The sequence below is a fragment of the Poecilia mexicana genome, unplaced genomic scaffold, assembly GCF_051168715.1.
Source record: "Poecilia mexicana isolate PSO_F unplaced genomic scaffold, ASM5116871v1 scaffold_22, whole genome shotgun sequence".
NCBI classification, from domain to species: domain Eukaryota; kingdom Metazoa; phylum Chordata; class Actinopteri; order Cyprinodontiformes; family Poeciliidae; genus Poecilia; species Poecilia mexicana.
In genome coordinates this window covers 21932704-21955048 of record NW_028263391.1, presented here as the reverse complement: position 1 = coordinate 21955048, position 22345 = coordinate 21932704, and the positions used below count along the sequence as shown (strand labels likewise).

At 38.3% G+C, this 22345-nt stretch overlaps 3 protein-coding genes across 6 annotated transcripts; 2 read left to right on the top strand and 1 right to left on the bottom strand.

Moving 5' to 3' along the window:
- The first annotated feature begins 3761 nt into the window (after positions 1–3761).
- Positions 3762–9358, top strand: klf11b (Kruppel-like factor 11b). The gene is made up of 4 exons (XM_015002045.2): positions 3762–3942; positions 4611–4907; positions 6212–7145; positions 7746–9358. The coding sequence occupies exons 1-4, from the start codon at positions 3928–3930 to the stop codon at positions 8045–8047; spliced, it is 1548 nt and encodes a 515-aa protein (XP_014857531.1). The 5' UTR covers positions 3762–3927; the 3' UTR covers positions 8048–9358.
- Positions 9359–10980: 1622 nt separating this feature from the next.
- On the top strand, positions 10981–13851 carry dnaaf2 (dynein axonemal assembly factor 2). The gene is made up of 2 exons (XM_015002042.2): positions 10981–12712; positions 13346–13851. Exons 1-2 carry the CDS (start codon positions 11063–11065, stop codon positions 13709–13711), a joined length of 2016 nt encoding a protein of 671 aa, XP_014857528.2. The 5' UTR covers positions 10981–11062; the 3' UTR covers positions 13712–13851.
- Positions 13852–15130: 1279 nt separating this feature from the next.
- On the bottom strand, positions 15131–21390 carry lrr1 (leucine rich repeat protein 1). Of its 4 annotated transcripts, none has more exons than XM_015002048.2 (6): positions 21030–21390; positions 20705–20899; positions 19610–19708; positions 18329–18581; positions 16979–17453; positions 15131–16153 (listed from the first exon to the last, which is right to left on the bottom strand). In XM_015002048.2, the coding sequence occupies exons 2-6, from the start codon at positions 20885–20887 to the stop codon at positions 15898–15900; spliced, it is 1266 nt and encodes a 421-aa protein (XP_014857534.1). In that variant the 5' UTR covers positions 20888–20899; positions 21030–21390; the 3' UTR covers positions 15131–15897. The 4 variants fall into 4 exon arrangements, with proteins under 4 accessions (XP_014857534.1, XP_014857536.1, XP_014857533.1 ...); XM_015002050.2 differs by having other exon boundaries at positions 21037–21390; XM_015002047.2 differs by having other exon boundaries at positions 20705–20946; positions 21030–21389.
- Between the last annotated feature and the right edge of the window lie 955 nt (positions 21391–22345).

The window sequence follows — 22345 nt, the reverse complement described above, 5'->3', positions numbered from 1 at the left end:
AAAGGTTTGATGGTGAGACGAGACAAAGATTGAGATGTTTGTTCATAGGGACAAGAAGAATGTTAGGAGGCGTCAAAGTGAACCAAGGAAACCATTGTCAAGCATTACTCAAACACAGGCGAGAACAAAATGTTTTTAAAGGTGCATTTCAGGTGGATTGAACAATAAAAATGTCAAATTATTCAATGTTACCTCAATTTAACAGCTGGTTGTTCATAGAAGGCACATCTAAATTGGTTTTGGAATAAATAAATTAATAAAAGTGAATATTAGGTCTTTGGAAAGTCCAGACATCATATGCAGTTAAAAATTGAAGAACTGTGCATAAAAGTTAGATTTGTGAAAGGCAAATCCACCAATTTCAATGATTCTGTGACAAAGAGTGGACAAATATCCAGACAGAAAGATGGCAGGAGGTTGTTGATGGTTACAAAAACAGTGCGGTCATGGTGCACCAAATACCAAATACTTGTCTGGCTCTATATGTCTTCTATATAGAGCCTGTTAATTAGAAAAAAAATCTGGAATAAATCCAAACTTGTTCGCTTTCCAAAATCCATAAAGTTTCATGTTGGGTAATAATTAAATCCTGGAAGCAGAACAGTTCAAAAAGCTAAAATTAGTACAAATCTGACCATGATAAGTGGGTGGAAACTTCTGACCAGAGCTGTAACCCAAATCAAAAGAAGCATGTATGCAAGCTGTTCTTTCCATGACCTTTGACCTTAATTGTAACAGAGGCTGCTTTCTCAATCATCTTATATGCTTCCAAGAAAAAAAACATTGATATAGAATAAGGTCAGGCAGTAAGAACAAAATAAAAAGAACAATATGATGAACAATGACAGTGCAGAATTGACCATGATGACTCTTCATTTTTTTAAACTGCATTACATTTTATCTTAAATGTGCCTCATAATCTGTGAGGAAGATATCAGATAAAGTCCATGTATTGATCTTGTTGGAACAAGTGAAATGTGATGCTGGACATTTGTGCCTTTATGGTCACTGTTTGTCTGTCTGGACTCTGATATATTTAACCACTCACGTCCCACTGAGCCTTTTCTAGGTCCTGGAGTTCCTGAACTGGGGGTGTGGACCAGATGGGGGAGGTGTGCATGCAGAGGCCCACATTGGGGCCGGTGTAACCTTTCCTCCAGATTCCCCGGCTCGTCTAAATGGCCTGCCCCAGTTATATGACAAACAGACTGCTGTACTCAGTCCCAACTTCTTGTCATTCCTCTGAGCTAACTGGTTTTCCCCGTAGCTCCTCCCTCAACTGCTCGCTAACAGCTGGCACTGAAACCGTCCTCAATGCTAACTGAGGACATGCTTATGTGAGTCATACCTGGGTATGGCCTTCCTTCGCATCCGGGCGCTGCCAGGGCCGGGAAAACACACCTACTGAACTCCCCCTTTTTGCTGCAGGCAAGCTGCTAACAAAACAACAGGTCAACAATAAGACAGACACGAGACGCAATCGGGTTTCTCTCTGAAAAATAATAAAAGCAGCACAAGTCTGCGCTCATAAAGTCCACACATGGGTTGTTGAGTTCTTTGTTACGTTCAGATACAGATGTTATTTTCTGTAGTTACACATGAAGAGTTCATTTTGGGTGTATAAAGATTCATTTTCCACCAGTTTGGCATTTTAAGGAACATTTGACCAGGGCCGGATTTACAGGCTTTTGGCTCCTGGGCTACAGCCAGTGTTGGGTCCTATTCACTACCGAAAAATGACTCTACTGATACAAATTACAATACATTAATAGGTAGTCCTCAATGAACTGGTACAAGGCAGGTTTAATATGTTCCCTGAGCATCCTAAAAAAATTACAGTATCTTCAGAATTTTGGGTTAATATCAATATCTGACGCTGTTATGGCCGATAAACGATATTTACCAATATTGTATATATTATATTTTAAATATTTATCTGCCATTTCTTTGTTGGATTGATATCTATACATTTAAAAAATGACTAATGTTGGCCTATACCGACATTAGTATCGATATATCATGCACATATCCTAATATTTTTGGATTTTGTATGTCTCTAATTCATCTGATATGGGCCAATGAGTTTATACAGTATAGCATACAATGCCAAGCGTGTTCATTTAAAAAAAAGTCTTTGGGGCCCCAAAAATTAGGGAAATTGGGATCCTGGGCTACTGCTGAAGTCTAACATATGACACACTATGTTTATCCACATGCAGTTATTGGTGCTTATGTAGGTTGGCCATGTGATTTATGTTTCAAACATCCATAAACTCTCCAAGGACAAAAACTTTATAACCCAGAATTGGGCCCATAATAAAAATGATCTGACATTAGGCCATAAAAACCTTATGCATCGTAACATCTACATAAAAGCTTTAATATTTTGGTATTATTTCACATACTTAAAAACAAGTAAATTACAGATAAATAATGAAATATGAAATGTGATCATGCAAAATCATGAGACAGAAAGGGTAGATTGAAATAATAAATAGAGAAAAACATATACTGTATATGAATAATAGTATGCAATGCCATTACCCATGATAAAGTGTGACATTGAACACTATATGTTATAGTGACACTAAAAGAACAAGACAGGCAAATGAATTACACTGAAGAAATTATTAAAAGAAAGAAAAATTATAACAAGAAATTATTAAAATTATGACAAGAACGAGAAACAAAACATTAATTATGTTTTTGTTTTCTGCAATATCATGCAATATCATGCAGAAAATATAAAAGATATGTGTCTGCTCTGTCTTCTCAAACCCTCAGCATATTTATCCCATTTTTTATTATAAAAGAAATTAAAAACAACATAAAATATTAAGACTTATACAGTTTGTAACGTACATGCTTCAACAATATCTCATTTGTGGTGGTGCAATTAACTGCAAACCAGCTGATCTCCTGCTTTCCGCTGTTAGAGAGCTGCACAAACATCAAAACGAGTCAGAAACCCGCGCTTTGCTTGCTGTCAGTGTTGCGTTCAAGGGCAATTTGAAAGTTCAAGAATCTCTTTCATAACACTTTCAATAGAACTTTTGGTAACAAGGGAAAGTGATGCTCAAGTTATATGTGTTTTAAATATTTAATTAACCAAATTGCATGTATTTTTAAAAAATTCTTATTTACTTATGTACTCATTTATTTTGTCACTTAGTTATTTATTTATCTGTTGTCAATTTTGACAAAATTGCTAAGAAAATGTTGGCAGCTGGTGGCCAAATACAAGTTAGGTTGGTTTGGATAATTTATTTTCCACATTCCTTATCCTTATCTTCCTTTTGAAATAAAATCATTATTTCAAAACCTATATTCTAAGTTACTCAGGTAATTTTTGACTGATAGTAAAAGTTGTTTTTCACCTTTACAGAGTGAAAAATCATTAAGGGTGCGAATACTTGTTCACAGCTCTGAAAATAGTTCAGCTAAATTAATAAACTTCGCCTGACAACTAATCTGAATTCATTTCCAAATTTATTCCAACTATCCTCAAACGCAGCATAGACCGAGCCGACCTTTCGCCCACTTCAGCGACTGCCAGTTCACTGGGTTCACCCTGACACTGCTGACTCTATGGCCACGCCTACCAACGGCCACGCACCCTATTTCCTCCAACCGTCCAGCGAGCACGCACTGTTCACGCGCTCTCTGCTCTCCCATTGGTCAGCGCGCCGCACTCGCTGTACGGCGATTGGCTGAGTGTTGCCACCCGTGAGTACGTGTTGTGAGTTTTGTTTTTCTGTCCCTACCCATGTTTTACACACACAGCTCAGCTGAGAGGAAAAAAAGAGAGACGATCTGAAGTCCATCCTGGACCAGGCTGAAGCTCCCTTTGTTCCACACTGGCTTCAACAAAATTAACGGGACATTTTTTCTCTGTTTGCTTCAGAGGCGTCAGGAAATATTAATGACATGGACTTACAGGAGGTGAGTTGATTTAAAAAATCTTTGTTTATTTTGTTTTCCAAACAGTCACACAATGTTCTTTTGCTTACTCCCTGCTATTAAACCCTTGTCAGGAGCTAATTTACACACATTGTCAAAGTTTTTAATTATATATTTTATACTGATCATACTTGAACTATGTATTTATTTAAGGAACTTTTTTTCAGTCTTTAATACAAAATGTATTATTGTATAAATGAAAAAATATATATATATTTATATATCCAGAAGGCAGTCTGATCAAAGTGGTTGGTGACTCAGTAAAATAATTTGTGTTTTTTGATACATGATAAGACAAAGTTGTTTCATTGCCAAGACTACTTCCTGATGCGAACCGCTTTATGGGGATTTCACATGGCTGATCTGGCAGCACGTCACTGTTGGGTCTATATTTGGGAAGGGGAGGCGTTCTGGCTTCAGTCCAGAGGGAGTGCATGCAGGGTTAGGGTGTAGTCACCAACAACCCCCCTCTCTCCCACAGTGGTAGCATCATCCAGTTTGGCCGGGAAATTCAGCCACACTGAGCAGATGCAGCTGCTGTATTTTACAGTACAAGACTCAGTTTCCTTTAGTCAGTCATAACTGATTAAACTCAACCACCACGGCATATTAGGGTTAAAAACACAGCTTTGTTTCTTTGTTCCTCCAAGGCTGTACATATGGATCAGTGTGGGCCGTGCCTGAAGAGAAGAAGGCACGACAGCGAACAATCTGTCTCCAGTGGAACCAGCAGCTGTTCTTCTGCTTTGGAGTACACTGATCTGGAGGCGGCTGAAGCTCTGGTGTGTATGAGCTCCTGGGGTCAACCTGTGTTTCTCGGTGGCGGCAGCAACAAGCTGAACACCTGCAAGCCCCGGCCCCTCACTCCTGCCTCTGATTCCTGTGACTCCCTCCTGCCACTGGAGCTCCAGGAGTCCCCAAGGGACTTTGTGTCCCTCTCCTCTCTGGTAAGAGCTTGTCAAACAGTGCGATGCAAACCTATAAAATCACAGTTTATGTTATGCACCTGTATATTTTATGTGATACTTACAGTGTTGCAAAAAAAATACAAGTTCCTTGATTTTTGGTTTTTGTCATGCTTAGGCAACTTGAAAAGTACAAGAAACAGTTTACAAACACATATTTTATTTATGAAGTTCAAGAAAAAACTTAAAATAGAGGTGGGCAATATGTACTTAAAGTTTTATTGCAATATTTTGTGGTACTATTTTGATATTGATAAAAGTGACAGTAAGAACTACTTATAACTTCTTTTTGAGGTAATTGTATGGGAATCAAAGACCCACAAACACAAATAGTACTGTTGAAAAACATTCCCATTTGTAATACTCTTCTTAAGGACAAAAAAGTGTGATTTGTACTTTTCAAATGTATCGGTATTCATTGATACACATATTTAACAAACAGTATAGAAACTGACAATAGTTTAGTTTTTTTTTAAACATCATTAATTGGAATTTATTGTGAAAACCATAAATCAAAATTCTTATCATGACAAAAATGTATCACAATAAATGATAAACAATACAATAAATGGCTAGTCCTATTTCCAAACCATCCAGGGAAATTGTTCATGAAGTAAGAACTCTAGAAACACTTACATTGGACCTGCCTGACAACAGTAAATTGGCTACAAAGTCTCTGTTCTTTCCACATTTTGGGACTCCAGTTAATGATGGTGGTGGAAAAAAATACTGTGCAGTGGTGAACCCTCCCAGGACTGGTCGGCCTACCAAAATTACAACTCATCCAGGGTAGTACTCATGATTTAATAACAAAATTAAACCCATGGGAGAGTTCTAAGAACACAAAGGCTGTCTTACATTTTTGCAGAAAACCTCCTTTTTTGGAAAATACTCTGTGCAATTCCAGGTGGAAGGTGAAAACTAGATCTGTTTAGAAAATCATCATGCATACTCTGGATTCACCACATGGTATTGGTAGTATGATGTCTTGGGCTGTTTTGTTGCTTCATGACTGTGAAACTATAAATCTTCATCCAAACTTGGTTAAGCAGCAAGAAAATGACCCAGCAAGTCCATGTCTGAGTGGTTAAAAAGAATAAAAATGAAGTTTTAGACTGGCCCAGTTAAAATCATCTCCTTTAATTGGTGTAGGATTAGCTTAAATAGGGTCTTCAAACTCTAAACACATTTAGTTTGGCTATCTTTGTCTGATAATACAATTGATTTCACTGGACTGTTTCTGTGAAGTGTTTTTATAGCATTAATCCTTCCTCATTTCTTTCCAGTGTATGACACCTCCCCACAGCCCCAGCTTTGTTGAGACCTCTTCAAGCGGCACGGTCCAGTCTTCCCCGACACCCACTGTGTCCACGGCATTCTCTGGACCTGAGCTCCATCAACCCAACCTGGCCCACACTCCTGAAAGGACCCTGTCCCTGCCTGCTCCGCCACACCCCTGCAGAGCCATGGCGACCAGCGTCATCAGGCACACTGCGGATAGAGACCTGTGCCAGCAGCACCACATTCCAGTCACCTCCATTTCACAGAACACTGCGAGCACAGTGACTGCAACAGGAACAATAGTGTGCATGCAGCAGCAACAGGAATGCATCACAAACACACCTCAGTCTCTTCCTGCAGTAGCAACACAGCACCCTGTCAGTCCCTCTAAACCTTCCTTGGACATTATCGCCATATCCACAGTCAACACCCAACCACAAAGCCCACCCACAGGCTCCCCACCCACCCTCTCTCCTACTTCAGTGAGCAGTCCACAAATCATCTGCCAGATGTTCCCCATCTGCAGCCAATCGGGAATAATCTCAGCGTTCATCCCCAGTCCAGGTCAGACCTCCGGTACTGGAATTCGGACTGCCACAACACCCATCCTCCCCCATCCCGCGTCGGCCAACAGTCCCTCCCTCCAGCAGCCCCTTATTGTGGGCTCAGCAGTGCCACAGGCCACGGTAATGCTGGTCCTCCCTCATTCCTCAGTCCCCCAGGCCCCTCAGGGCCAACAGACTGTCATGACCCTGGGCAACACCAAACTGCTACCTCTAGCCCCAGCCCCCGTGTACATGCCGGCTGGGCCCTGCAGCAACACGGCAGCCACAAAAATTGACTTTTCTCGCAGGAGAAACTACATCTGCAGCTTTACAGGTTGCAGAAAAACTTACTTCAAGAGCTCACACCTCAAGGCTCATTTACGGACACACACAGGTGAGGCCCTTTCTTGATTGGTGGCTGGCACAAGCTGCGTTTCCATTAAAATTGTGCGCAAAACTTTGATATTCCAGCAAAGTTGAAAAAACACAATTTCTCAATTGTGGTTTTTCCATTAAATAAGAAACGCAATTGATATAACACATGAATAAGTTTGTTCCCCCTATAAGTTGTTTAAAAATATACCAGGCCATCTTCCTCCTGCCACTTCCTGTTGTCTTCTTTGTCTTTTCCGCCAGTAGTAACATCTGGTTATTGATCTCATGACTAGTGTGATGTGGAAAAAAAGTGTCTCCTTTTGTTTTCGATACAGCCAAAACACCACCTAACTCTAATGCTAAAGGTTTTTTTTTTTTTATTGAAAAACATGATTTTTTTTTTATTATTATTGGCTTTTTTCAATTAAGCAAGTTTATTTTTAGAATTCCAACTTGCGCAATTTTATTATTCATGGAAACATAGCTTGTGTGTCTGGGTATTTCATAGAGAAACAAGATTGAGATCATTGCTCTATATGAGAATTGACGTATTGAGTTTTGATGACAACATCGTGACTCATTTGTTTTTCCTGTCTGTCCTTCTGTTTCCCTCCCGAAGGTGAGAAACCATTCAGCTGCAGCTGGGACGGGTGTGATAAGAGGTTCGCCCGCTCCGATGAGTTGTCTCGTCACCGGCGCACGCACACCGGCGAGAAGAAATTTGTCTGTCCGGTGTGCGATCGGCGATTCATGCGCAGCGACCACCTGACCAAACATGCTCGCCGTCACATGACCACAAAGAAGATCCCCACCTGGCAGGCGGATGTTCGCAATCTGAGCAAAATGGCTGCAGACAAAACTCCTCCCCCTAAGGCTGCCATTGGCACGCTGAGCATGCTAGTACCTGCCAGCTCCAAGTAGACGCTGAACAAATGCCATCTTTCTCAGTCTGTGCATACATTGGTATGTGGATGCTCTCATTGGAAACAAGTAATGAAAACCAAGAAATATTTTGATTTCAAAGTATTAAATTGAATCATGAGCCATTCCGCCTTTTTGAGGTCAACAACAGGCAAGTTGACAAATTAGCTCAATATTCTTTCATGTCTAAGATTTCAAAAAATTCCATTTTTATACCCTAGTCCAGAAGGTACTGTTTGGTTTCCTCTTGTCTTTCTAGTCAGTTTTAGTATTTTGTTATCAAATTAGCAAAATTAGGCCTAATTAGGCATAGCTCTGACCACTAGATGGCAGAAAAGTGCTTCTAGTAAGATCCTCAGTATGTGTGAAATATGCATCAACTGGCATTAGTGGGATTGGAAGTGGTTTGAGGCCAAAACACAAAAGTAATCTGAGTGGAGTTAAGTTTTTTTTTTTTTTTTTTTTTTTTTTTTTTTTTTTTTTGTTACAAGTTAGCATTATTTCTCCCCACAGATATTTAGCTCCACATCTCACCAAAATGGCTAATCCAGAGAAACAGGATTACATGCTGATGCATGTCTAAAACATCTACTTCAACTGGCTGACCCGTACCATATATGGGCATGGATGTCACAGGATGAGGCACATACTCTAAAACACTCACCCTTACCATATATGGGCAGTGATGTCACAGGGTGAATCATGTCAGAATATGAGAAAAAGGTTTCTTTCGGATAGTTTTTGACTACAAAATCGGGAAAAATGGCTTTATTTCAATTGAATATTTTGTATTTTAAAATACTTTTTAAAATTATTGCTGGTTTCTAATAAGAAAATCAATTTACCTAAAAAAAATATGCATGGACCTTTCTCACTCCTGAGACCAGAGGGACAAAGTGAGCAGCAAACATGGCTGCTTGTGTTTTACCTAAAAAGACTGAACATGCACTGGACTCTTCCTTCTCTACTGCTCATTTTGTACATGGATTTTCTCTAAAAGATAGTTTACTTTTTTTTTATTATTGATAATTTGTATGCATCCTTGCCAAAGCTTTTGTATTGACTCAGTTGTTGACATTTCATTTTGTCCACCTCTCCTACAAGACATTATCTTTGTCATAATACTGATGTCAGTGTGAATGTATTGAGTATAAAATGCATTTTTTTGTCTTATTTGAGGGGTAAAACATGACAAAAAGTGTACATTTTAAAGCTAATCATGAGTACTTTGATTCTACGTAAAATATATCTGCCCACCTAACTTTTCATATTATTTAATATCATGTTTGTAATTAAAAAAGAACACCTAAATGACCTTTATTTTTGTGTTATTTCTGAGTGGAAACGAGGCGTAGTCAGCAGTGTTTTCCAGCCGAATGATTCAGAAACAGACTGAGTGGTGTCAGCCCACATCCTCTGTGTGTCACACTACCTCCTTCTTCACCACGGCCTTCTTTGGTCAGCTGAGCCTCACTCATGTTCTTCCAAATGAGCTTACTACCCCGTGGGTAGCTTCCTGTTGGCCTAAACTGATTTCTGTGTGAGTGTGTTATAAAAGCTCTGCAAGCAGTTCTGTCAGGAACATTGTGTTCTCTTGATTATCTCCGGGCCAGAATGGTTGAGTCAGAAGCAACTGGTGAGAAGTTTGCTTTTTATTAACCAATCTTTTGGGACTTTTTAGTTCAGTCTGGAGAAAAGAAGGAGATGAAGCTGCTATTTGAGTTTAAAACACTCAAACTTTATTAAATTGAGACATTTTTTCATATTTTAGCCACACAAATTGGTAGAATTTAAACACTATACTTTCATGAGACTTTATAATTATAAACGTGATGGAAAAAATATTAAGTATTGACAGATTTTTTTCACATTTTTTATGAATGCTATTATAAGGAACATACAATCACGCAACGTGGAACTTTTTAACCCGGGACACCAGTTTGTTTCAAGGAAAAGAACATTTTATTTTTCTGGACCTTTTGGCATTCCATATTGATTCTGATCAAAAAAGTAATTTTAAGTACTGCTTAATGAAAGAACCAAAAAGTAAGGAAAACAGACGATGTAAGAGTTAGAAAAAAAAATGAAATGAATTAATTTCAACTAAATACACAAGCTGGTCAAATTTGATTCCGTTTTAATAAACACAGCTAAAATTATGCAAAAAGAAAGTTAAAAACACACCAAACAAACGTTCCCAGGGTCTCAGTAGGGATAAGATACAACAAAACGAGGATAGCTCCAGGTAAACGTCAAGTCTTCCTTTGTTTCCGTGTCTCTAACGCACAATTTATCAGCAGTCGAACCACAACCATTAACAGCATCTTCCTCCAATCACACTCTGGGAATTGGTGGGGGCGCGACCAATCAGCGCTCTTCCCGGCAACCCCGCCCACCTGCCTCACTGACCGACTTACTTACTGGCCGAATGCCACAAGAAGTGTGATCCACAGCGACACCTGCTGCCCTGAGCAAGTCATCACTGTAGTTACAACCGAAAAAATGTAAGGGAAGACATGATTAATTAATTAATTAATTAATTAATTAATTAATTAATTAATTAATTAATTAATTAATAATAATAATAATAATAATAATAATAATAATAATAATAATAATAATAATAATAATAATAGTGGATGGACACATTTATATATATTTTTCCCCCTAAGGCTTCAACTTTTTATTAACTGAAAAACAGCATATTTGAGATGAAAAAACGGACTTAAAGAACTGGCTAGTGTAGCTTTTAAGACCTGCTTCAACTAAAAATGCCACGTGCAATATGGCGGCGACGTTGACGTATGACCCGGACGTTCTTTGCCCTCCCTTCGCTTCTGTGTTACCATGGTGACATCAACAACACTAACGCCCACTTTCTAAGGACTTCTACTGGGCCTGAAACGACAGCAACTCGCTTTCATAAATTGTGTCAGTTGATGTGTTTAAACTGAGGTAATTTTTCAGAACATTTAAAGTTTATTTCAACTAGTCTGTTTTCTCGAAATATTCAAAATGGACATCGGCGATAAACTCAAAGAGCTAAATTTGTCGTCGGAGGAGATGGGCAGATTTACCAAAGCCTTCAAAGACTGTAAATTTAGGGAGATGTTCTGCGAATACGTCCAAGAACTATCTGAACCTGAAAACAGGAAAAAGTACGAAGAGGAAATCCGACAGTTGGAGCAGGAGAGAGGAAACAGTGTGGATTTCATCCAGCCGACACCGTTCAGGGTGATCAGAACGAGAGGAGCTGGAAAACAGAAATGCTTCATCAACATATGTGCCAATGATAAAATCCAAAACCCTGAAGTAAAGATTGGAGTGTCAGATGATGGCCGCAGGGGGCAGTATTGGACTCTGCCTTACAGTCTTTATCCTGGGAGGACAGAGAAAGACCCTAAAGGCAGCACATTCATGATCTATGACGTTATTTTCCACCCTGACACGCTGCACATGGCCTCTAAAAACAAACCATTCATGGATATGGTGAAAGACACAGCAATTGATGGAGTCCAAAAAGCTTATAAAGTCAAGCTAGACAAAAACAATGTGAGAGAAATGAAGACGAAATACAAAGGTACCCCTCAGACATGTATCATCCGAAGACCCATACCTGGATTCAATGCCGAGAACCTCAGTTCTCCCTTGCCATTGTTAGAGGTTCCTGAGCCACGGATGAAGTCTGAAGAGTCGCCTCCATTAACAACCGGCGGAGATGCTCAGCAACAAATCCAATCGCAGAACAAGCAGGAGCCAGAAAAGCCAAAATATAGAATAAAATATCGATCTAAGATTGATTTACAGGACTTCAGATGTTCTAGAGACTCCGTCCAGAGCCCCAGGCCTAAGGAAATTGTGGTTACTATTGATCTGCCTCTTCTGAAGTCAGTTAGAGACACAAACCTTGAAGTAATGGAGAAAACTCTGCTGCTAGAGTCCAAACAACCTGCCTACAGGCTACATCTGCCTTTAGCCTACCCTGTGGATGAAGACCAAGGAGAGGCCAAGTTCAACAAATACACAGGACAGCTCACCATCACCCTGCCGGTCCGTCCACCTGATGAATCTCTTCATCAGTCTGTTGGATCTTGTCCTTTAGTGAGCGATTTTCAAGGAGAAGATGAGGTTGAAGAAGAGCAAGGGGAGAAAGGGATTTGTGAGAAGACCAAGCAAGAGGTTCAAAGAGATGAACAGAAAGAAAAAAATCAGGTCGAAAATGGTGATGAAGAACAGAAAAGTGGAGGAGAGGAGGACAAGTGTCAGGAAATAAAAAGAAACCATGAAAAAGAGGAGGAAAAGCCAGGAACAGAGCTCCAAAACTGGGATTTGGACAAACAGCAACAGAGATTACAAGTGAGCAAGGAAGAGAATGATGAGGAAGGTGGACTAATGACAATGAATGAAAACCAGAACCAAGATTCTGAGGAAGGATCATCTCTGGATAAATATTACTATCAGAAAGGAGACGATCCAGAAGTTTATTCACAGGAAACTTCAGCTGCCTCTCCTGCAATGGAAAACCAGGATGCTTTAATGTCTGATGGACAGATTAGCTCCTCAGAAAAGGACAAAGAAGCTAAACTGACCTCAAGTCTGGAGTCTACGGCTAAAACAACAACTTCAGAACTGCAGGAGGCAAAAACTGCACAGGAAAATATGCAGGTAGGGACAATTTTTGGTCAACAATTCTCAGACGTAGTGCCACACTGACATTTTAAAACACTGTCAGAAAGTTTTCAGTTGGTTTGTAGTAGATGCTGCATTTTTGGTTGGAGCATGGTGTTTAAGTTGGAAAAAGTAAGTTAAAATAAGTTGGAAAACATGAAGAAGTGTCACCAATTCTGTCTTTAAAAACCAATATGGCCACCTTCCATAGGAAAACTACTGCAGCAAAAACAGCACATGCATGTCAGGAAGCCATTATCTCATCACTTTTACAAAATTCAAAAAAATACATTGTTATTAACTAGCAATTAACCAGGCCACTAAACATATATGGTACTGTGAAAAATATATTTGCCCTCTTGCAGATTGTTTTTGATCATCAAATATCATACAAAGTGTAGTTTTCAAATAATGATTTCCTTTATTAAGGGGGAAAAGTTACTATTTGAATCAAATTGAAATACTTTGGGGCAATTAATTTGCAAGAGAGTCTATAAAGTTTACACACTCACAAGAACTCAAAAAAATATATATTTACGAAAATATATCAAGACTCCATTTATGCAAAGTCAAGTAGGGGCATCAAAAAATAACGTCAACTTTGTTTCTCCTCTTCGTTTTTTGCATCAGGCTGAAGAAGATGCTTCACTCCAGCAACTTCCACCCATTGAGGAACCCCAGATTTCTCCTGAAGTGTCTTTCCCACCAACTGAGGCCGCTCAGAACCAGAGCAGAGTCATTACTTCAGGGGAGAAAATGGAGTCCCACCAGGTGTTTGCCGCAGACGCAGCAGAAAAAGGAAGAGAAACAGATGAAGATGACCTGCCAGCACATCAAGTTCTCCAAACATTGGAGCAAAAGAAGAAGCCAGCAGCAGACGCAGCAGCCTGGCCACTGAGGGAGATCGGTGCTGATGGAAAAGAGACGCTGATCACTGATCATTCCACATCTGCACGTTTCAATTTCCAGAACAATTTTATTTACGAGCTGGACTGATAAGCTGTGTTTTTAAAAAGAATGATGACTTTTAATGTTTTTTTTTCCTATTATACTGTAGATGTTTTCAAAGATATGCAATTGTTCTGTGAGATTTTAATAGTTTTCTCCCAAAGTTAATAAACTAATACCAATTTAATAATAAATATTCATAAGAAACCCGTGTCTGAATATGTCAATTCTAAATGTTATTATTCTGCGAATAATAATTACGTGATCATAAAAACAACTGGAACACATCATATCAAAAATCCTAACTCGCACATTTTATCTGTACAAAATTATTTCTTATTCACCAAAGAAGCTCAAGCTTGGGACAAATCACTGCTACGATGCAGATTAAGTGACTTTGGTTGTCCTTGTGTGATTATTTAAAAACTTTACATCACATCATATTCCTGTTTGTATTGGTGGAGGCAGCTGATCCTGATAAAATTATATATAATTTAAATAAAAAATACTTTTTGAATCAGAGGCAAATTAAATGTAAATCATGTTAAGCAATTGTTTTTACAAAGGATCTCCTCTAGAGGTCAGCATTTCAGCGGTTCTGAAGGAGCTTCTGACTTGTGTCTCATGTAACATGTGGTTGTCTGCAATGTCCCTGATTTTATGAGGATTCGTTTGTCACACAATAATCTCCAGATGTTCCAGAGTCGCCCTAAGAACAGAACCAGACAAACACACTGCTATTTAGATACAGATGGTTTTCAGATACACTCTAAGTTGGGATGCAGCTACCACTAAATGTAACTATGTCTTCCTTGTTATACATGTATAGACTGTTAGTTTTGTTTTCTTGGGAGTTTTCTCTTTCTGCAGGTGTAGAGGCAGACTCCCAGGGCGTGGATTTGGATTCTCTCTATGCTTCTTTACATTTTTTCCTCACATTTATTCATCTTTATCCTTCTGTTTATTACATTTGAAATAAACCAAAAGCAATTTCTAATAAAGTTCAATATGTGTCAAGTGAAGCATCATGGGAAAAGCTGTAATGCTCCACTTGAGAAAGAAAATCTATTGGACCTCACTTTGACAATTCTGTCGGAGAGGATACGTTAAAAAAAAAAAAGTTATCTTGTTATAAATATATAAATGTTTATTTCTTAAATGTTTAGACATTTCTTCATTTTTGCATTAAAAAGAGACCTAAAACCCAGATTTTATTGATCATGAATGATTTATAAAATTAATAAGACAGGAAATCAGCCCAGGGGGTGAATTCTTTTTTAGGCATTGTGTTCATCTTCTACTATTAGACAGGAAGTGCAGGAGAAAAGCATAAAAAGATGAAAATAATTTATATAATGCAAGTTTATGGGACAAACTTTAGAGACCACTGAGTGACTGGTTTATCATAAAACTTTACATTTTTATTCCCACATAATTAAAATGTAAAAAATAAGGCACGCACACATATAACAATGAATACTTTTATTCTTTATAAAAATTCATGGACTTTACAAGCTTAATCACTAGAGATGCACCAATGAATCATTCAAATACTGGAATGACCAATTTCCCCTTGTTGGGCAGGTCAAATATGGAAAAATATGAAACTTTTATCTAATTATTAAATGGATCAAAGCAAAGAAATTCCTCTGTTTTTCAGTCTTCACAACATAAACCAACAGCATGAACTTTCAGGCACTTTTTGGGTTTGGTAAAAATCTGTAAAAGGTCAACACTCCGTATATATTTATATAAAAAAAAAAACTGCAGAACATTTGTTTTCCTCCTTTATGTGTAATTGACCTAACAAAATTACTTAAAAAAATCAATCAGGAAAAGCCTGACGAGTGCAGCTTTAATAATAGCCTCCTTGTTGGACCCTGATGTGCTGTGCTTATTTCTTTATTCCCCCGTCTCGCAGATGTAGGTCAGTAGAAGAACCTGAAGTCTGATATATGAGGAGGAGAGAAGGATAACGTTTGAGATTTTCACAGCAGTGCAGTAGAAATGCATTGTTTCTAATAGTCAACACTACTCTAATAAAACCGAGCATGTAGGTGTAAAACCAGCTGAATAAAGCGCTTTTAAAAATAAACAAAAGAGTCACCTAAAGCCATCGTCAGGAAGATTCTAGGCTGTAACTACCCCAGCTGCCTCCATTTATCCTCTAAAACAATGTAACAAGGTCTTTTGCAGAGTTTTGTAATGTTTTTGACAACTTAAGGTGTCTTTCCTCATCTCAGGCCTCGCTGAAGACAGCCGTCTAAAAACTCGGAGTAGCAGGAGAGAGAGCAGAAGTGCTGCTGCACCGGTGCATCCGTGCCGCCCATGTCGTCCACCAACACGACCGTGTGAGACACTTGGTGCAGGTTCATGCTCACTGCCGTCTTGATGTGGAAGCTGACGCAGACGCGCCCGCACTCGCACGTCTTGGCCGCTTCGAGTTCTCCACACAAGTGGGCCGGGATGAGGTGAGGACCGTACGGGATTCTGGGAGGGGAATCAAACAGTCAAGTTTGTTTGTACAGTAAATCTCAGCAACAAGGCAGTTCAAAGTGCTTTACACCATAAAAACATTATACAGTAATTATGAGCAATAATTTGATTTTAAGGGATGGTATTATGTGTTTCCAGCCACATAGTATCATTTTAAAGTGAATAAAGTTACATTACCTTCAGTTAGTTTAAAAATGCTGTAAATGTAAAATATGACTTAAAAGAAAATTAATTTCGATATTTAATGTCTTGAAATTGGCCCTCTGTCTCTTTAAAAACTCCTGCTCTTTCTAAAACTTCACCTTCATGAAGCCATCACAACATGGCTCCTCTTTAACAAGGTTTCTACCAGCATTACACTGAGAAGTAGCTCCTGTAATGAGCACAAACAGCGGTAAAACCAGCAGACCAAATGTGTTGGAGTTCCGTTTGGGTTGCTAGGTAACGGGCCGGGCTCTGCCGGGGTTGCTAGGTGATGGGCAGTGACTGCTCATTTGTGACATTAAATTTCTTTTCTTTTTTAAATGGCTAATTTTCTAGACACCAAAAAACAAACGTATTGCCAAAATAACACCTGGGTGTTTTTTTTTTTTTTAAACTCTTGGGCTGTTTTTAGAAGCAGATGAAACCAAAACGGAAGTAAAAAAAGTGAATTTTGTATAATAGATCCCCATTAAGTTTAGATACATGAGATTTTTTAAGGATGCGTGAACACCATGGTATATCCTGATCAACAGTGTTAAATGCTGCACTTAGAGGTCCAACAACTTAGGAACAACAGAGATGGAAGATCTAACAAAGCAACAGATATAACCTCACCTGAGATCAGCTACAGCTCTGGAGGCGATCTCCTGTAGTGGAAGGGGGAAGGCGAGTTGCATGGTGTGGTCCAAAGGGTTGGGCTGGATAAACGGATTCCCAAACAGATCCAAGTTCTCCAGACTCAGCTTAAAGAAGTCTGCGGGCAGAACCGTCAGCTGGTTGTGAGCAGCAGACAGGAACCTCAGCTTCGAGAGCCGGCCGATTTGGAGCGGCAGACCCGCGAGTTTATTGTCGTCCAGCTTGAGGTTCATCAGTTCTCTGAGCTGACAGAACCGGGCGGGGAGGGACTGCAGCCGGTTCTGGCTGAGGTCCAGCACCTGGAGGGTCTGCTGCAGCGTGGACAAGCACAGGGCTTCGCTGAAGGCCTCCAGGTGGTTGTTGTGTAGGATGAGTTCAGAGAGGCAGCCGAGGTCGCCGATGGTGGCGGGCAGCTTCTTGATGTGGTTGTTGCTCAGATCCAGCCTGCGGAGAGCTAAAGTCATATTCAATAAGTTAGAATATGCGTTCAGATGAAGCCTGTTTGTCAGATTAAAAGCACTTTTTGAAAACAACATTTAAGCAGGTATTAAATATACTTTTCATTAAGAGCAGACAGTAAAATTCAAGCACTTTTCACAGTAATTTTTCCAACACTACTCACTGCTTGAAGATAAAAAAAACAATACAGAAGTACTAAAAAATGACAACTTCAATTCACTATTATATAACATTATTTATTAGTGTTATTGGTAATATCTTGTGATAGTATTCTACATTTAACAGCAAGAAAAACTAAAATATAACTAAATTTTATGTATTGAAAAATCTCACACACCTGACTGGTCTGAGAACAAAACATTAATTTAACAAAAATAATTATTTCAATAAAATTCAAAGTAAATTAACCTTCATTTCAATACACAGATCAATAAGTTATTTAGTCATTCGGATCAATAGATATTCAAAAAAATAAAATAAAAAATGTTCTTGCAAAGTTTTCTGTCATTTAACAAATAGTATTAATTTTAGTAATTCTAACTGACCTAAAGAAAAAAGTTTGATCTGATTTAACTTCAGACAGTGAGAAAAAAAAATATTTATGCGTCTTTTTACTATCTTTAAATATCTGGCTTCAACTATAAATAAGCCAATAAATAATAATAATATTGAACATCCATATGAAAAGATGTTTTAAGACATATTCACTGAATACAGAGAAAGTTATAGTATTAAAAGTTTAATAGTTAGTTTTAATTAAGAAATTTGTCCACAACCAGTGAGTTAGTGGGTATTTGTGATCTTGATGTGGCCTGCAATGAAAATGATTTAAAACAAAAATCAGCTTCAGGTAGCAAACGACAGATGCACCTTTGAGGGACAGCATGCGCATGTCCACCCGGGACAGTTTGCAGTAGGACACCTGCAGCTGCTCCAGAGAATACGGGAAGTTGGAGGTGAGTGGGTAATCCTTCTTGGACATGACTGACAGTTTTTTCTTCGGCTGCTCCACATCTCTGGCTCGAACCGGAGTAAGCGTGGACAGAGGAAGGCTGCTCGTGTCGCTCCCTCGGTCGGCCAAACGCGCTGCTGACAGGAAGTTCTTCAAACTGTTTGCATCGGCCTGAAATAAAATATGAACGAGGTACAGGTCTGTCAGCATATGGGCCAGATGACACATAAAGTATTCTTGTGACGTTGGTTGTGTTTGACCGAATTCCTTAAAATAAGTGGCCTGATTTTGTTGGACAGTTCTTTTAAAATGAACCGTAATAGTTCCATGCTGCTGGGGATAAAGTAGGGAAAGTATGGCAGAAAATCATTCTTACCTTTTTTACTGAGTAAAGCATGATGGCGATTGTAGATAGGAAAAAAAAGACTAAATTTCCACCAAAAAACTCTGATATTTTTAGATTAATCTAAGACATTTTCTAGAAAAAAAAGGACATTTCTGAGTTTGAAAAGTATCCTTTATATTTTGTTAGAAAAAACTAAAATTTTAAGATTAATCTCAGAAATTTTTTTGGGGAAAAAAGGACATTTCTGAGTTTCAAAAGTAGAACATTTTTAACTTTTGAAACTCTGGAATTTTCAACTTTTTCTACAAATTTTCAGAGTTTTCTCTAGCAAATCTTTCTAGAAAATTTGAAATAATTGAGAATATTTTCAGTTTTTTCTGTCTTTTTAAACTCAATGCTGTTGGTTGATGTGTTTACAGACCAAAAATGGTAGCAAATTTTAGTTTGATGCCTTTAATAGTTTTGAATAAAAGTGAGACATTTTAGCTTGAGAGTGAATTAAGGGAAAGTAGGTCCACTCCTCTGCCATGATTGGTGCATCTGTCTCTCACCGGAAGCCAAATTTGTAATACTGATTATTTATCTGATTTGTTCTTTTTGAAGACATTTTATGCTGGACACTTGTGTTCATAATTTTTTGGGGGCTGAGTTGTTGCATGTTTTGACAATTAATCCCCCCTTGCTTTTGGATGCTCTGCACCTAGAAAGAAGTTTTGCTCTTTCTGTTTTTTTTTACTTTTGGACAGTCGTTATGATGCATAGAAAATAAAAAAGCCCTATTCCAGGGGAAAAAACGAACAAAGAAAAGATTGCCCCAAGAAAGACTTTCTTCCTCAAGCTGTTAGTGTCATACCTTACTCAGACAAACATCAACAGCTGGTTCCTTTAGCCTCACAGTTGCTTTGCCCTCCTCCACAAACCAAGTGAAGAACTTCTCTATGTTGTTTCTCAGCTGAAAGAAAAATTGCAAAACATCCGTATGACGGACAACAAAGCAAAGCATCATAATTACATCACAGTGAATCACTCCTTGACAGGTGTTGAACTTGCGTCACAAACAAATTAAGACATGTTTCGCCCATTTCAATCATCAGATCAGAGGTTTATGGAGCCGTAGATAAAGATTATATCATTTAAATCCTAGTTATAGAATTTGAAATATTAATAATTAATCAAGGGTGCAAAACATGTGGCACAGGGGCCATTAGTGGACCTTGAAATGATTTTGATCTGCACCCCAAGCACATGGTCAAGAACAGTAAAAATGTGTCCAACGAAATGGAAAACAATAACAAACCACAACTGCCCACAACTGTATACACATAGGTTTGATAGTTTTACCTGACTTAAAACAGGAAACGTTTTGTCTTATTTAATGTCAAATTGTGGTGAATAAACTCTTTTTTTAAAATGCAATGTATGCAAATATTTGATTTCAATTGTAGAATATGCAACAATTTTCATTAGGAGAGAAAATAACCTTCCTATGATAACAAAAGCTTCAAAGTTAAAGTGATTAGAGGCTTTGGCTAAAAGAAGTGTGACTTTTAAAACAGTAACTGCACATTTATTGATACTCACATTGTACAAACAGTGTAGAAAACAGTAAATTTAATAATCTCGACAACAGGAACAGCTTCGGGAGATTTTAAACCTCAATTGGAATTTATCCTGACAATAATAAATCACAATTTTTATAAGAAATTTATCACGATAGATAAATGCAAACACGTACATACGAATATTTTTTTACTGACTGCCTTAATACAGGAAAGGTTTTCTCATTTCATGTCAGATTGTGATAAACACAACCTGATTTCAACTGAAAATATGTTAAATGTTCCATTATGGGATGCTAGCGATACAAAAAAAGCTGGAAAGTTTTAGCAATTGGAATCAGAGGACTGTCAGAACACTCTGTACCCTGCGAAAGGAACAACTCACCGACCTTATATTTTGACCCAGTTCTGTCTTTGGCCGTGCAGATCATCATGTAGATGTTACTGCGCTGACTCGACTTGTCCAAATGCTTCCCGATGGAGACCACCGCTCTCACGCCCTTTCCCCTACTTTTCATCCCGAACGACGGGAGCATCCGGTTAACCACCTCCACATCGCACTGCAGCTTCATGGCTCCTGAAGGCTGAGGGCAGGCCGAGCATGGAGGGTTAGGCGCATACCAGAGGAAAACTTCCGCCAAAAAAAGAGAAAAAAATAATAAAATAAACAAAAAAGCAGTAAAAGTCTAGTCGCGGACTCTGCTAACAACAAACCTCCGACCTGCTACGATGTCAACAGCTAGCAGCCTCCATCATCGAGGAGCAATGGAGAAAAGCTTCATCGGTGAGAAGATCGATCAGAAACTCCCGAACAGCTCCGAGTTGCCTGCTGACACCGAAAAGCTGTTTTAGGGTTCGGGATTGTTCTCGCCTGTCAGCTGGATAACAGCAGTTTTAGCGTAATCCCGCGCGAGGGAAGTGACGTCAGAGAGGCTCGTTCAGTACGTAGGCTAGGCGCGTTACACAGGAACGCCACAAGAGAGCGACAGAGAGGCACCAGGAAGTTCTCGTTGCAAACACTTGGCTTGCTAATATTTAAAAAAAATAAAATAAAATCTGAAAAGTGTGGCGTGGTTTTGTATTAAGCATATTTACTCCTATAACCCCAAAACATAACAGAGTGCAACCAGTTACCTTCAGAGGTGATGTGTTCCAGTCTAAACACAAGAACTTATAGGTTTGTTACCAACAAACAGCAATATTTTCCTAAACACCAATATAAAACCAAATGTCAGTTTCTCTTTTTTTTTTTAAATACAGTTTTATTAGTTTAACCAACAAAAGAATATATAATTGTACATTATACTGTTACATCACATTGCATAAGAGGAGGAGAAGAAAAAGAACAAAATAACAAAGGGGAAAAAGTTCTGCTGTACTATGTCATGTATTCATGTCATATTGTACACATATTTATAATGTCTGACAATAAGACACTCAGAGCTGGCAGATATATTGACAAAACAAAACATACAATGCAGGAGGAGGGTGTTCACTAGACTTTCTCTGATTTTACTCTTTATGTGTTCCAATGAAATTTTTGTTTTTGTTTTATTTTATCTAGTTCTAACTCAGGGGTCTGCAACCTTCATAGTCAAAAGAGATATTTATGTTCTTAGTTCAGCTAAATAAAATTCAATTTGACATAAAAAAAATCGTATGTCACATATTTAAAATATCAACTATAGGAAATGTGTTATTTTCAACTGAAGCACCATAATATTTCTGTTTCTCTTTAGCCAAAAGGGGCTTGATGTGTTTTACTTCAGTAAGTGGGAAATTATGTAGAAAAAGCATATTTTTGAACATAATTACAAGAAAAATATAAACAAATATTACTGGTACTTGCCATGCCATTTTATTGTGGAAAAGCTAAACTATTTGTAAAAATAGATATATGTATTATCTATTTTTAAAAACAGTTGTTTACCAGTAGTCATTTGAAGATCCAAAGAGACACCTGCAGCAAGTACAGTTACGTTATAAAGTTTTTTGTGTGTTTTGGTTAAAAAACAAACAAACAAAAAAAA